The 13,451-nt window shown below is 43.3% G+C and overlaps 1 protein-coding gene across 1 annotated transcript in view; it reads right to left on the bottom strand.

The window, feature by feature from the left end:
* Positions 1-13,451, bottom strand: part of tmc1 (transmembrane channel-like 1) — an 83,872-nt gene that overhangs the window by 56,594 nt on the left and 13,827 nt on the right. The window contains exons 4-5 of the mRNA XM_067982198.1: positions 12,273-12,363; positions 9,032-9,113 (exon numbers count right to left, since the gene is read on the bottom strand). Coding sequence (XP_067838299.1) covers positions 9,032-9,113; positions 12,273-12,363 — 173 coding nt within the window. The remainder of the gene's footprint in view (positions 1-9,031; positions 9,114-12,272; positions 12,364-13,451) is intronic.

The raw sequence follows: 13,451 nt of genomic DNA, 5'->3' as shown, positions 1-13,451 counted from the left end.
TATTTTTATGTCTCACTCTTCCTGCAAAAAAATGGGAAGACATTCCTACTTAAGTGAATCTACCTGATCTTGCAGTGATCAGTTCAAAGTTGCTCATGCGTTGGCTGTGGGCATTGCAACGATGGTTTTTTCCAGCAAATATCCACAAATGTTACTTTACCTCATCTCATTCTTGGATATTTTCTCCACCAGTCACACTGCGGTATTCGCTTTAATTGAGTCATTGGGGGAAACTTATATTTCTCTCTCTCGTTTTTGCTTTTCTTTGGGAACAACATGTTCTTCGGGCATATGTTAAAAGGTCCATGTTCGCTAATGTTACTGAGTGAGACAGACTGTCTAAATTATCACCCTCTCCTCTGTACGTCCACACCTCTCAGAGGTACTGCCCACTCTCAACAGATTGTACTTTCTATTTGCCATTTTATATCAAAATATTTGCTTTAAATGACCACAACCACTAATCACAACCTCTCTCTTCATTAAACAACTTCTTAGCTTATTACTGTATCCAGGATACAACATATCTGATGGAGGGTGGGGGTGGCAGGGGCCAGGGAGAAGATCAGTGGGAGGGCTGAGGAAGCAAACGGAGGGCTGAGAAGAAGATCAGAGGGGTTGCTGAGGAAGTGATCGGGGGCTGAGAAGAAGATTGAGGCGATGCTGAGGAAGGAACGGGGGCTGAAAAGAAGATCGGGGGGTTTGCTGAGGAAGCGATCGGGGGCTGAGAAGCAAATCTGGGAGCTGAGAAAGAGATCGGGGGGCTGAGAAGCAGATCGGAGATCGCTGGAGGTTGGGTTCAAAGTCGGAGATAGGTGGGGTGGGGGGCATCATCAGGGTGGGGGGGGGGGGCGGGTGTCGGCTGAACACAGGGTCCTGTTGGCCAGGTGAGCTTGTTGGGCCTGGATGAAGCACACCTGCTCCTCCAGGCCCACAAGTGATGCAATAAAGGCACTCACCTCATGGATCCGGCCCTTCCTGCCTGCTTTCACCTGACGTCAATCGGAAGTGATGGGAAACCTGAACAGGTAAGGTTAAATTTTTTTTATTATTCCAATACACAAAATATTAAGTACTTCAAGTATTTCAGTGAGGTACATAGCCCTTTTAAGTAGCCGGCTTTAAGTGGAGGCGGGACTTCCTGGTGTCGGCTCTCCACACGCAGACAAACCTGCCTGGGTTAAACCCAGAATCAGGCCTGTTGGAGTCGGGATGCGGTCCCACTCTGAAAATGGAGTATTTTTACTCCCCACTTGCCCCCAACGCCCACCCCCCCCACCCCCCCACCCTGACCTTGGTGGTTAAAATTTACCCCCAGGTCTCTGAAGTACACTGAAGAAGCATCTAGACAAGTAACATGAAATATATATAACAATAAAAAGGTTGAATTACTTGAAGTTCATGACTCCCAAACCCTTCCCTATATCCATGTCAGATCTTCTCCCCAGCCTATGATCCCTTCCTCCCTCCGATCCCCAGCTGTGACCTGCTGCAGTAGGCCTTCCTGCCTGACAGCCAACCAGCCTGTCAATCAGGGTGGCTGCCAGGTGCGAAACCCAGAAAGGCAATTGATGGGCCTCATTAAGGTCGCGATCTGCCCACTCACATCCCACTGGTAAATTCTGATAAGGTGCCCGATGTGAAGGGGCACTGTCTTTAATGGAAAGCATTTGGCAGAACCGTTTTTGTTCACCAAACTGCAACACGATGAAGCAGTTTTTCAAAATGTATCATTGCAACCTGAAAATATTAGTACATTCCTTCCACACAATGTTACAATAACAGAAATGCTAGTCGGTTGTTGCAGATATTCTATCTTTACATGTCACAGACTTTGTATCGGTTTCTTTTTCACTTTAGTTGAAGTTAGTACTTAATATTGAAAGCACTGCACCAGAGTTTGCTCTGCTGTTCAGTTATTTTTATTGTTCTTTCCCAATTTCCATTTTTTTTAAATCAAAGATAATCCACTACCTTACATAATGGTTCTTTATTTCTAAGTCTATTAAAATTACTGCTAATATTTGCTGCCTTTTTAGAAAATTGCACTTGCATTTTGCCTTCAGAAAAGAGTGAGGGAAATTAACAATAATGTGCAAAATTCACTATAATCATTTCAAAGTAAAGCCGGTCTACACAAGCAGGAAACAGGGTTTACTGTCATCTCTGCATGCAGGAAATGCTCCACAGTACAGTTCTTTGGTGTGTGGGTGGGGGGGGAGGGGGGGGCTTCTTTTTGTAACCAAACTGCTGAGAAAATGATTGGAGTTCTGAGTAAAAGTGAAAAGATTACTGAGGCTGCTGAGTCCAGTTGAGTTCTGGATTACACCTGCTTCCAACTTGATTTGTTCACAATGATGTTAACATACAAAAGAGGACAGGAAAAGACTAATTAGTCCGTCAAGCCTGTCCCATCGCAACATGGTTCATCCCACATACACCATCCACCCATTGCCACCTCCTCCGCACTTTTCCCCCTTCTCCCCCAACCCCGCCATGCAATTTCCTGGGAAAGGAAGCAATACAGAGACAAAACCTTGGTCCAATTTACAAAAAATATTCCATGAAATTCTTCTCAACCTCTGAAGGTGATTAAGCTCTAAGAGACGGTAATGACTGATATCGCTAAGTTACCTTCTATAACTTGAGGGCCTAGAAATTTCATTTGTGCCAGCTTGCCATCATGAACTCGGCACAAAGAACGATCCCTGCACCAGAATGGATGGGCCCGAGGTCCAATATTGGGTGGGTCGATTGGGCGACTAGATGGGGGGGATGGGTCCAACAACACCCAAATTGCTTTTGCAACAGATTCATAGCTTTGATCATTAGTTTCAGTGTTTTGTGAACTACAACTTCCAGGTCCTTCTCCTGCTTAGCAGCCATGAATATGCAACCTTGGATGGTAAATACATGCCTAGAATTATCCAAGTCAAAATGCATCATGCTGCATTTGTCTACATTACATGGAATTATATGGAAATTACAACTCAGAAACAGGCCATTCGCCCAATGAGTCTCTACTGGTGTTTATCCTCCACACGAGCAGTCATAATCCCATAGAACCATAGAACCATAGAAAAGATACAGCACAGAAGGGGGCCATTCGGCCCATTGTGTCCATGCCAGCTCAAAGAACAACCAGATGCCCATTCTAATCCCACCTTCCAGCACCTGGTCCATAGTCCTGCAGCTCACACTATGCACATGCATCCCATATGCATGTTCCCATATCCCTTTACACACTTTCCTTTAATCACCTATCTAACTTATTCTTAAATGTTGACATGTTCTCTGCTTCAATCACAAACTCTGGTTTTGCATTTCATAGCCTCACAACCCTGTGTAAAATATTTCTCCTGCTCTCTGTCCTAAATTTCTTACATTTAATCTTATATCTATATTTTCTTATTTTAGACCCCTCATCCACTCGAAACAGTCTGTTTCTGTCTATCATGTCCCATCCCTTCATAATTTTAAACAACTCTATCAAATCTCCTCTGCTCTAATGAAAACAGCACCAATTTTTCAAGTCTTTCTGCGTCTTTGTATTTCTTCGTAGCAAGCAACATCCTAGCGAATCTGTGCTATTGCCACTTTATTGCATACCATCCAGCCTTCTCCCATTCAAACTATAATTCTTGCATATTCTGGCACATGGCTGGGGAATAAACTAGAGATTTCTGCTCTTCCTGGTCCTAAACCCTTTTCCTAATCTCCTTTTTCAAGACTTCAGGCCTTTCTTTTCCTAGATTGTTGGCTCCCATGTGGACTATAATGACTGGCTGCTCTCTCTCCCCTTCCCTAATCTTTTCCAATCTTTGCAAAATGTCCCACATTCCAGCACCTGGGAGACAACAAAGCATCCAGGAATCTCAATCTGGACTGCTAAAAGTTGGTATCCACCCCCTAACTGAATTGCTAATCTCTCACCCTCCCCCGATGAGCCATCTCATGTTTTTAGTGCCATTGCATCCATTTGATCATTTGACAGTCCTGCTAGTCCTCATTCTCTTCACAGGAAGCCAATTCTTCAAATTTGTCAGAGAGGATAATTGGCTTTGGGCATTCCTGCTCCAGCCTGTCTCTCCTCACTTTCCCTCTCCTTCACCATTCCCTCCTCTACCACTGCCAGCTTCTTATCTCTCAGCAGGTGACTAGCCTCCAAAATTCTTGCTCCAAAACCTCTCTCAATCCTTAATGTGTCATATTGTCTCCAATTCCACCTCTAGTTCTGAGATCTTGGGCTCAAGTAATTTCATTAGGAGACATTTCCTGCTGATGTGTTTGTCCGAGTTAACATCTGCTCCTTGAAACTCCCACATTCTTCAGCAACTGAACATTACTGTCCTTCTTGTGCTGCCATTCTTACTATAGTATTAGTTAGGTTATAGTAAAGTTTTAATAAGTTTTAAGTTTACATTCTTTATCCACTTATAATTTCAACTAAATTATTCTGCTCCTCTCTGCTCCAAATTCCCAATCTAGCCAAATTTCTGCACTATTCTCACTCTGTTCCCACCTCAATCCATTATCAGCTCATTCCATGGTGTGCTCTCCACCTGAGTTCAAAGCCATCTGCCCACATAGGCTCAGTCCCCCAATGCATCTAGATCCACCTGCAGACTACTTATTTCATCCAGGATCCTAACTCCCAAACATATCTTCATACCTTTAACAAACTTGTGGACTGTTGCCCTGGTATCTTCATCCAGATCATTAATAAAGGTGGTGAAGACCTAACACAGATCCCTACGAGACTGCAGTAGTGACTGGTCCCTGCTAATAATTGCTCTCTGTCCATGTGAATACAACCAATTCATTATCCAACCTAAGATTTGCTAATCCCACAAGATGCATCCTTACTTAGTAGTCTTTAGTGCAGCACTTTATAAAAGGCTTGTTGAAAATTAAGGTAAATGCAGCCATTTGAAGAGGAAATCAGGTGATGAGTTATTGTAAGTCCTTCCTCTGAGCCTTGGTGATAACTATTAGTGGCACCAGGGAAACAGAGGTAATTGTAAAGCTGGTTATTTTTATCTTTACCACCAGTGGAAAATCATGTTACCTCTGGCAGCAATATCGTTCCCAATCATTGTCATAGCAATATCATATTCTTCTGACCTTAAAACTGCAATATCATAGGATCTGCACCTTATTAAAAGAAAATAAAGTACAGATTTTGACTTAATTCAATGGGAGGTTAAAGAATGTTAATGGATTCTGTATATATTTCTTGAAGTGTTTATTTTATAGAATGGATGTTTCTGAAACTATATGATAGAAAAAGTGGATATCCCAAGAGCTGAAAATGACACTCAAACAAAATAAAAAGGAAGTGAATGATGTCTGTCAGCACAAGCTAATGTGATAAGAATATAAGAAAACATGGAACAAGGAAAAGCCTTTCAGCTCATCAATTCCATTCCTTCAACAGACCATGTACAAGTTACCCTGTCATAGACTCTAAGCTGAAAGGAAACTTCTGCAAAATGTTCCTGTGACTTTCCAAAGGTAATCAAAGCAAAACTCAAGAACGTCTATCCATTCCAACATCTCCACTGTCCAACCCTGGCCAGTGGCTATCCACTGATAATATTTCCTTCATCCAGGAGAACAGAAGCCATCATGTTCCAGGGAATATTTAATGTACAGTCTAAAAAATATATTTTAAAATATCCCCACAAACCAATCAATTTAGGGCCAACAAATGATGCAATTGTGGAGTTAAATTCAACTTTTGTATCTATTTAAAAAGGAAGTATAAGGGATAATTTTGCCATGCTCCACTCCCAACATGGAGATTTGCTAGGTGACAGCATGGATCACAGAACTGGCCCTGTAATGTTACAGTCCTATATCTGACCTGAGCTCTGGTCCAGCAAGGCTCCATGCATGCTGGGAGCTTTGCCTTGCAAAATCCCCCTACATTGCACTGAATTGTCACAGAATGTTATAAAAAGAGATATCTGTACAAAGACTGGGAGCAGGCTTCATCATGAATCCACTGTTTCTATTCATGATAACTGGAAAGTGGAATTTTATGATGTCACAACAGAGGGACCTCTACAAAGCATCAGCTCCCAGCCTGCCTCTAACTTGCAATTTTAAAGCATAAACTGTGGTAAAATGAGACAACTGAGAGACACCAGTAATTGTACAGGGGTCACTCTTCGTAACCAACTAATTATGTACTTTTATATTATGGTAACAATTACATGAGCCAGATTGAAAAACTGAATCACTTCTGTTCCTGTTTTTCTTTTTTTAGTTGCTGTTGGGATGTTGCTGTAGTGGGAAATTCTGTTAGCTTCTTGTTGAATATAAAAGAGAGGAAGACCTGCATTTATATAGCATCATTACAGCCCAAAGCACGTCACAGGATATCCCAATGCACTTCACAATCAATTACATTTTGAAGTTTAGAAACTATTTTGTTGGCAAATGCAACAGCCAATTTGCACAGAGTAAAGTGCCACAAACAATAATGAGATGAATGACCAGTTAATCTATTTTTGTGGTGTTGGTTGAGGGATGTATGTTGGTTAGAACAATAGGAAAACTCTCTGCTCTTCTTTGAAAAAGTGCTATAGGATCTTTTACATCCACCTGAACAGGCAGTAAGGGCTTCAATGTCTCATCCAAAAGACAGTGCCTCTGATGATGTAGCACTCCCTCAGTACTGCACTGAACTGTCAGCCTAGATTATGTCCTAGAGTGGGACTTGAACCCACAACCTTCTAACTCTGAGTCAAGGTGACACATAATACAATGGTATTGAAAGGAAACATATATTTATTTTAATATTTTAATACCCTCAATGTCAGTGATACGAAATGATGCATTTTCCCTTTGTTTCCATCCAGTACCAGCATCAAACACTCCCAGATTAGTTATTGTAGGATTAAATGTTATGTAACCCTTCTTTTCTGCCCAACAACATGCCCTAATCCAACCATGAAAGTGCATCCCCAACTGCATTGCTATGATATTCCCATTTTCCACAACACTTATCCTTGTGACTTTGTGAGCGAAGCTGCCAATTAGCAAAAATTTGCTGTTTAGCTGAACCTACTAGGAATGAGAACCCAATATTATTTCATGGGCTCTTATGCCCTGCCAGAGAGAGGAACTTTCATCCCACCAGTCTGGGATAGATTCAATCTTAAAGTCCCAGGGGTGAAAGGATAAGGTGCTAACCCCCAGTTACTGGACTAGTAATCCAGAGGCCTGGACTAATAATCCAAAGAATGCAAGTTCAAAACCCACTCAGTTGTTTCAAACTGCTACAAAGAGTTCAGGGCAATTAAGGATGGGTAATAAATGCTGAACTTGTCAGTGACGCCCATATCCCGAGAATGATTTTTTTAAAAACTGCAATGTAAAAATGAAATGACAACATACCTATTTCAAAAGGAAGAAAAATTAAAGGAAAAAAATTAAGAGTTTGGGGGGGTGAAATTGGGCCGTGTAGCACCCGTTTTGTAGGCGCTAGGTAGACACCTAAACTCCGAAAATGGCGCCGAGATGTGCACGCACACTTCCGACGTGAAGTGCGCAGGACGCCATCTTGGTAAAGGGGTGTGTGCACGCGGACCTAATGACTGCCAGCAGCATGTAGAGTAAGGAGATTATGACCCGAATCAGTGTGCAATGCTGATTTAAAGGGACCGCTGCTATTTTGGAACTCCACGCTCCATCCAACACACTGTCTTAACCTCGCACAGTTGAACAGGACTTAAACGGCATGAAGGACCCCCCCCCTAGCGGTATTTAAAGGGAGCATGCAGGAGTTACAGGCTCGTTGCTGGATTATTTTTTCTGGCTGCTGGTGCATTTGTACATGTTTTCTGAGGTTTCATCTACTTGGATCAAATTTCAATACTCTACAGGGAGTGGGCTGGCTGGCATACAGGCAACAGCAATGGCACTGCTGGAGAAGCAGGGGTGGGAGCAGGAATGCTGTCAGCAGGAATGAGAGAGGACAGCAGGTTCATGTTCCATGGAGCCACTGCCACTTGCTGCCTCCAGTTATGCACCACCTTCTCCTGCAAGAAAGAGGGAAGTGTGTCAGTGAGTGTCCTGCAAGATGTTTGGGTGTTGTGGCTGTCATGGTTGAATAGCTGCCGGTGTGTGTGACCTGTGAGTTGTGGGTGTGAGCCTTGCAACAGTGGTAATGTGTGAGGGTGAGATGAAGCATCTGATTTGAAGAGTTGAATACTGATTGAAATAGTTTGTTGGTAGGTGAGTGATGAGGGTGTAGTGCGTGGAGCATTGAATGATGCTAGTGGTGCAGTTGGTAGGATATGCTACTTGAAAGAGGAACTCACTCACCTTGATCACTGGTGTCAAATCATTGAACTTCTCTCTGCACTGCATCCACATTCTTGGCGCTATGCTCCTGTCATTGACCTTGTCCACTACCTCCTCCCACTGCCTCTTGAGCATATGTCTGGAGGGCCTCCTGCCCCCCAGTGGATAAACTATGCCCCACCTTCTGTCCACCTCCTCCACCAAGGCCTCCAGTGCATCATTTGAGAACCTTGGTGCATGGTCTCTCGCAGGCCCAGCCATTCTTCACAATATTCCAGCACAAATTCACTTCCCATTGGATGTCCATCACTTCCTGCAGTCACAGCGCACCTCCCCTTTGAGAGTTGCAGGCTGCCTTTAAGTAGAGCTAGCCACTCCCAATATCGGGACCCCCTGCTGGTGCATGCAACCAATCAACAGCGCAGGTAGCGCTGGCTGCACACAGCAATCATTGAAATCATCAGGCAGGATGAACGTTACATGCTGCCTGCATCGCAACAATCGGGCGAGGGTGAATCACGCACCGCGATCCAACCCCTCTTTTTTGGGGGTTATCCAATATGATCCCCAGTGAATCTAAATTTTTGCTAAAAAAAATGAATATAAAAATATTTAGCAATCTTACAAATACCAGTTGTTATGACAGACTATCTTCATTCTCTGACATCTAAGCAGTGCATTTTGTAAGAGACTTTACAATACTGTATGTTCCACCTACTTTCAATCTCTTTTATTTTCATTTCCCATGGAATACAAGCAGTTCTGAAGTTCTCAAAGTCACGCTGAAATTTCATCCATTTCTGAAAGTACAAATGCAAGATATGTAGCCATTTTCTCATCACTGGCAGTTTCTTTCTTTTTAAAAAATACTCCTCTTTTAATCATCTATTCAACATACTATTCGCTGAGCTAGACAGCAGACTGTTTCCAGTGCCATTCTTGAATTAGCTGTTAGCAAGTGAAAGAGTTAACTCTTCCTGGCCACTGTCTGAGGCTGAACCAGACCATTCACAACCTCGCCATCCTATTTGACCCTGAGCTGAGCTTCCGACCACATATCCTCTCCATTACCAAGACTGCCTACTTCTACCTCCGTAACATTGCCCGTCTCCGCCCCTGCCTCAGCTCATCTGCTGCTGAAACCCTCATCCATGCCTCTGTTACCGTGACGCTTGATTATTCCAATGCTCTCCTGACCATCCTCCCACCTTGCACCCTCTGTAAACTTGAGCTTATCCAAAACTTTGCTGCCCGTATCCTAACTTGCACCAAATCCCGTTCATCCATCACCCCTGTGCTCGCTGACCTACATTGAGTCTGGGTCCAGCAAGGCCTTGATTTTAAAATTCTCATCCTTATTTTCAATCCCTCCATGGCCCCCTCCCTACGTCTCTAACCTCCTCCAGCCCTACAACTATCTGAGATCTCTGCGCTCCTCCAATTCTGGCCTCTTGCGCTTCCCCTATTTTAATTGCTCCACCATTGGCAGCCGTGCCTTCGGCTGCCTAGGCCCAAAGCTCTGGAATTCTCGCCCTAAACCTCTCCGTCTCTCTACCTCCCTCTCCTCCTTTAAGATGCTCCTTAAAAGCTACGTCTTTGACCAAGCTTTTGGTCACCTGTTCTGATACCTCCTTATGTGGCTTGGTGTCAAATTTTGTTTGATAATGCTCCTGTGAAGTGCCTTGGGACGTTTTATTATTTTAAAGGCACTATATAAATGCAAGTTGTTGTTGTTGTTTTGAGTTCCCCCTCCTCCCTCTGAAAATAGCACCGAACCTTGGCTTGGTGCTTCCCCAGCAGTTCAGTTGATCTCAGGAATGTATTGCATTGGGAATAATAGAGATTAATTTACCTACCACTGATAGAAATGAACATTCAGGTAAATTCTGACTTTGGATTCAGGCTCAAGCTTTAAACTTAAGTTTCTGAATTTTCTATTTTAATTCTTGTCATCAGATCGAAACAACCCTTCCTTACCAACCAGCGTCTCGAATACACATCCTGAAGGTAAGTCCAAAAGGTAAAGTAGAACAGTAATAATTCACTTCACAATCATAATCCTATAAAAGCTCCACTCAGGCCTAACCTGTACATTGGAACAGGAGTAGATCAATTGGTCCCTCGAGTCTGTTCCGCAATTCTATTAGATCATGGCTGATCTGCACCTCAACTGCATTTATCTGCTTTTGCTCCTGATCCCTGGATACCTTTAACTACTAACAATCTATAGATAATCATGGATGAATCTGTAACAGTTTTGTAGAAAATTCCCACTAAGCTGGGACTGTTCACTTATTAACCTAACTACAAAGTGCTCAATACCAGGTTGTGAACAACAGTGGTGACAAATGCAGGCACTGCATACTGAGGCACCTGCATGGGACCCTGATGGAAACATCCTAATTGCCAGATGTTAGCATCAGATGCATCATATGTTATTTCTAATGGGAACTGGCCTTTGAGCTCTGTGGATTACTGTATCATAGAGACATTGGGCTCAATTTTGAAATGGTGGTGGATTACCAGCGGAGGGGTGAAAATGTGCGTGGCAAACTCGAATTTAAAAAAAACTTACTTTTTCTTACACGATCGCAATGTAATTGATGGTGATTAAAGTTGTTTCCAGGTTTCACGGCCGGCAGCCAGCCTGATTGACAGGCTGGCTGCCGATAGGAGCTGCGACACCGGCGGGGGGAGGGGGGGTGGAGAAAGAGAGAAAAAGAGATGTCATCCGGCACTGGAACAGAGAGTGGAGGACGCTGAAGATCGGGGGGGATGAGGGGGAGATCAGGGGAGGAGAGTGGAAGATCGGGGAAGAGACATCTGGGGGGGAGAAGGACATCAGAGCAGGAGACATTGGGGGCTGAGCGGGACATCAGAGAGGGGACATCGGACATCAGAGCAGGGTGGAAAGATAGATTTGTTTTGTTTTTTAACTTTGTGCAATTGTTTTTTATTTAATTTACTTCATTTATTTTTGCCTGATCTAGCCCTGGTTTGACCAGGTGTGAATTGGAACCCGTGGGAAAGCCGCCCAGGTAAGTTTAAAATTGTTTTAACTATCTACAATCAGAAATAAAGTACCTTAAGTACCTCAATGAGGTACATTTGGTTCTTTAACTATCATCCCGCTGGCTTTAATTGCCGGCGGGACTTCCGGATTTGTGAAGCGTACACGCACACAGGTGTGTTTGTGGCAACCCCGGAAGTCAGCGGGTTGGAGCCGACTTCCTCACCCGCTCAGGATTTTCGCCATTTATGCAGCCCCCCTACCCCCAACACACCCACAATTTGATTTTAAAATTGAGCCCATTCTCTATTGTGGTTTGGTTGTGTGGGCATTACTGATAAAGTGAAGTTACTAAGAAGCATTTTCTTCTCAAGCCAACATACATGATGTCCCAAACCTGTGACCTCCACCACCTAGAAGGACAAGGGCAGCAGGTGCATGGGAACAAGTTCCCCTTCAAATTACACACCATCCTGACTTGGACATATATCATTATCGTCACTGGGTCAAAATCCTGGAACTTCCTACCTAACTGCATCATGGATGTGTCTTAACCACATGGACTGCAGCGGTTCAAGAAGTAGGCTCACCACTACCTTCCCAAGGGCAACTAGGGATAGTAATAACTGCTGGCCTTGCCAGGGACACCCACATCCCAAGAATGAATTTTTTAAAGAATGTTTGTCTAAGGGGGGTGGTGGGGGTTGGGGGGGGGGGCATCAGTGCATCTTGGAGCCCGATGGAGCATGCACAAGCTCAAAGATATGTCAGAAGCATGCTGCATAGATCCATTAGGACAAAAAAACTCAACTAACATCAAACCAACAAAGATACAGTGTCCTTATGCAAAAATCTTACAAGAAAGCTTCCCATAAAAACTAAGAGCAAGACAAGAGGTTAATTAATCAAAAGGCATAAATGTAACCCTCTGCAGAGTTAGGTCACTTACTTTGGTCATCATTACTTTATATGCATAAAACTTTTTTCCTTTTCCTTTCCCAAGTGCGCCTTCAAATTTCTCCACAAATTCCTGTGTTTCTCTGAAAATTGGGCAGAAATAACTAGATGAACCACATGATAGATGTAGTAACTACTTGCATCAGAACCAAGAAGAAAATTTAGAGTCTGAGTCCAGTTTTGCTTTATTTCAACAAGATGGTCAGTGATTAGTAACATATCACTGTCAAAGATTATTTTATTCATCAGGCCACCAAATTATAGTCTCATATGCTGCCTGTAAGATGGCATGAGGCTAAACATGGGCGCATCCTATCTGCTCAGCCCATCCATATTGGAAATCGTAGCCGTTGCAAGTTAATGAGGAGAAGCAATATAAACTAAAGGACACAATTCTAAAAGCGGTACAGGAACAGAGAGATCTGGGGATATATGTGCACAAATCATTGAAGGTGGTAGGGTAGGTTGAGAAAGCAGTTAAAAAAGCATACGGGATCCTGGACTTTATAATTACAGGCATAGAGTACAAAAGTAAGGAAGTCATGATGAACCTATATAAAACGCTGGTTCGGCCACAACTGGAGTATTGTGTCCAGTTCTGGGCACCGCACTTTAGGAAAGATGTGAAGCCCTTAAGAGAGGGTGCAGAAGAGATTTACTAGAATAATGGAGAAGCTGGGGTTGTTCTCCTTGGAACAGAGAAGGTGAGAGGGGATTTGATAGAGATATTCAAAATCATGAAGGGACTAGACAGAGTAGATAGGGAGAAGCTTTTCCCATTGGCAGGAGGGTCAAGAACCAAAGGACATAGATTTAAAGTGACTGGCAAAAGAACCAAAGGTGATATGAGGAAAAAGTTTTCTACACAGCGAGTGGTTAGGATCTGGAATGCACAGACCGAGGGGGTGGTGGAGGCAGATTCAATCATGGCTTTCAAAAGGGAACTGGATAAGTACTTGAAAAGAAAAAATTTGCAGGGCTACAGGGATAGGGCAGGGGAATGGGACTAGCTGGATTGCTCTTACATAGAGCCGGCAAGGACTTGATGGGCTGAATGGCCTCCTTCCGTGCTGTAACCTTTCTATGATTCTATGATTCTAATGGCAATGCAACTTCGCTAGTAAGTAAATAAAATAAGACAAAATATAAATTTGTGATAGCAAATCTCTCA

Source organism: Heptranchias perlo, chromosome 4 (assembly GCF_035084215.1).
Source record: "Heptranchias perlo isolate sHepPer1 chromosome 4, sHepPer1.hap1, whole genome shotgun sequence".
Taxonomy (NCBI): domain Eukaryota; kingdom Metazoa; phylum Chordata; class Chondrichthyes; order Hexanchiformes; family Hexanchidae; genus Heptranchias; species Heptranchias perlo.
The sequence above is the reverse complement of the archived record's forward strand: the minus strand, read 5'-3'. Positions and strand labels throughout refer to the sequence as shown.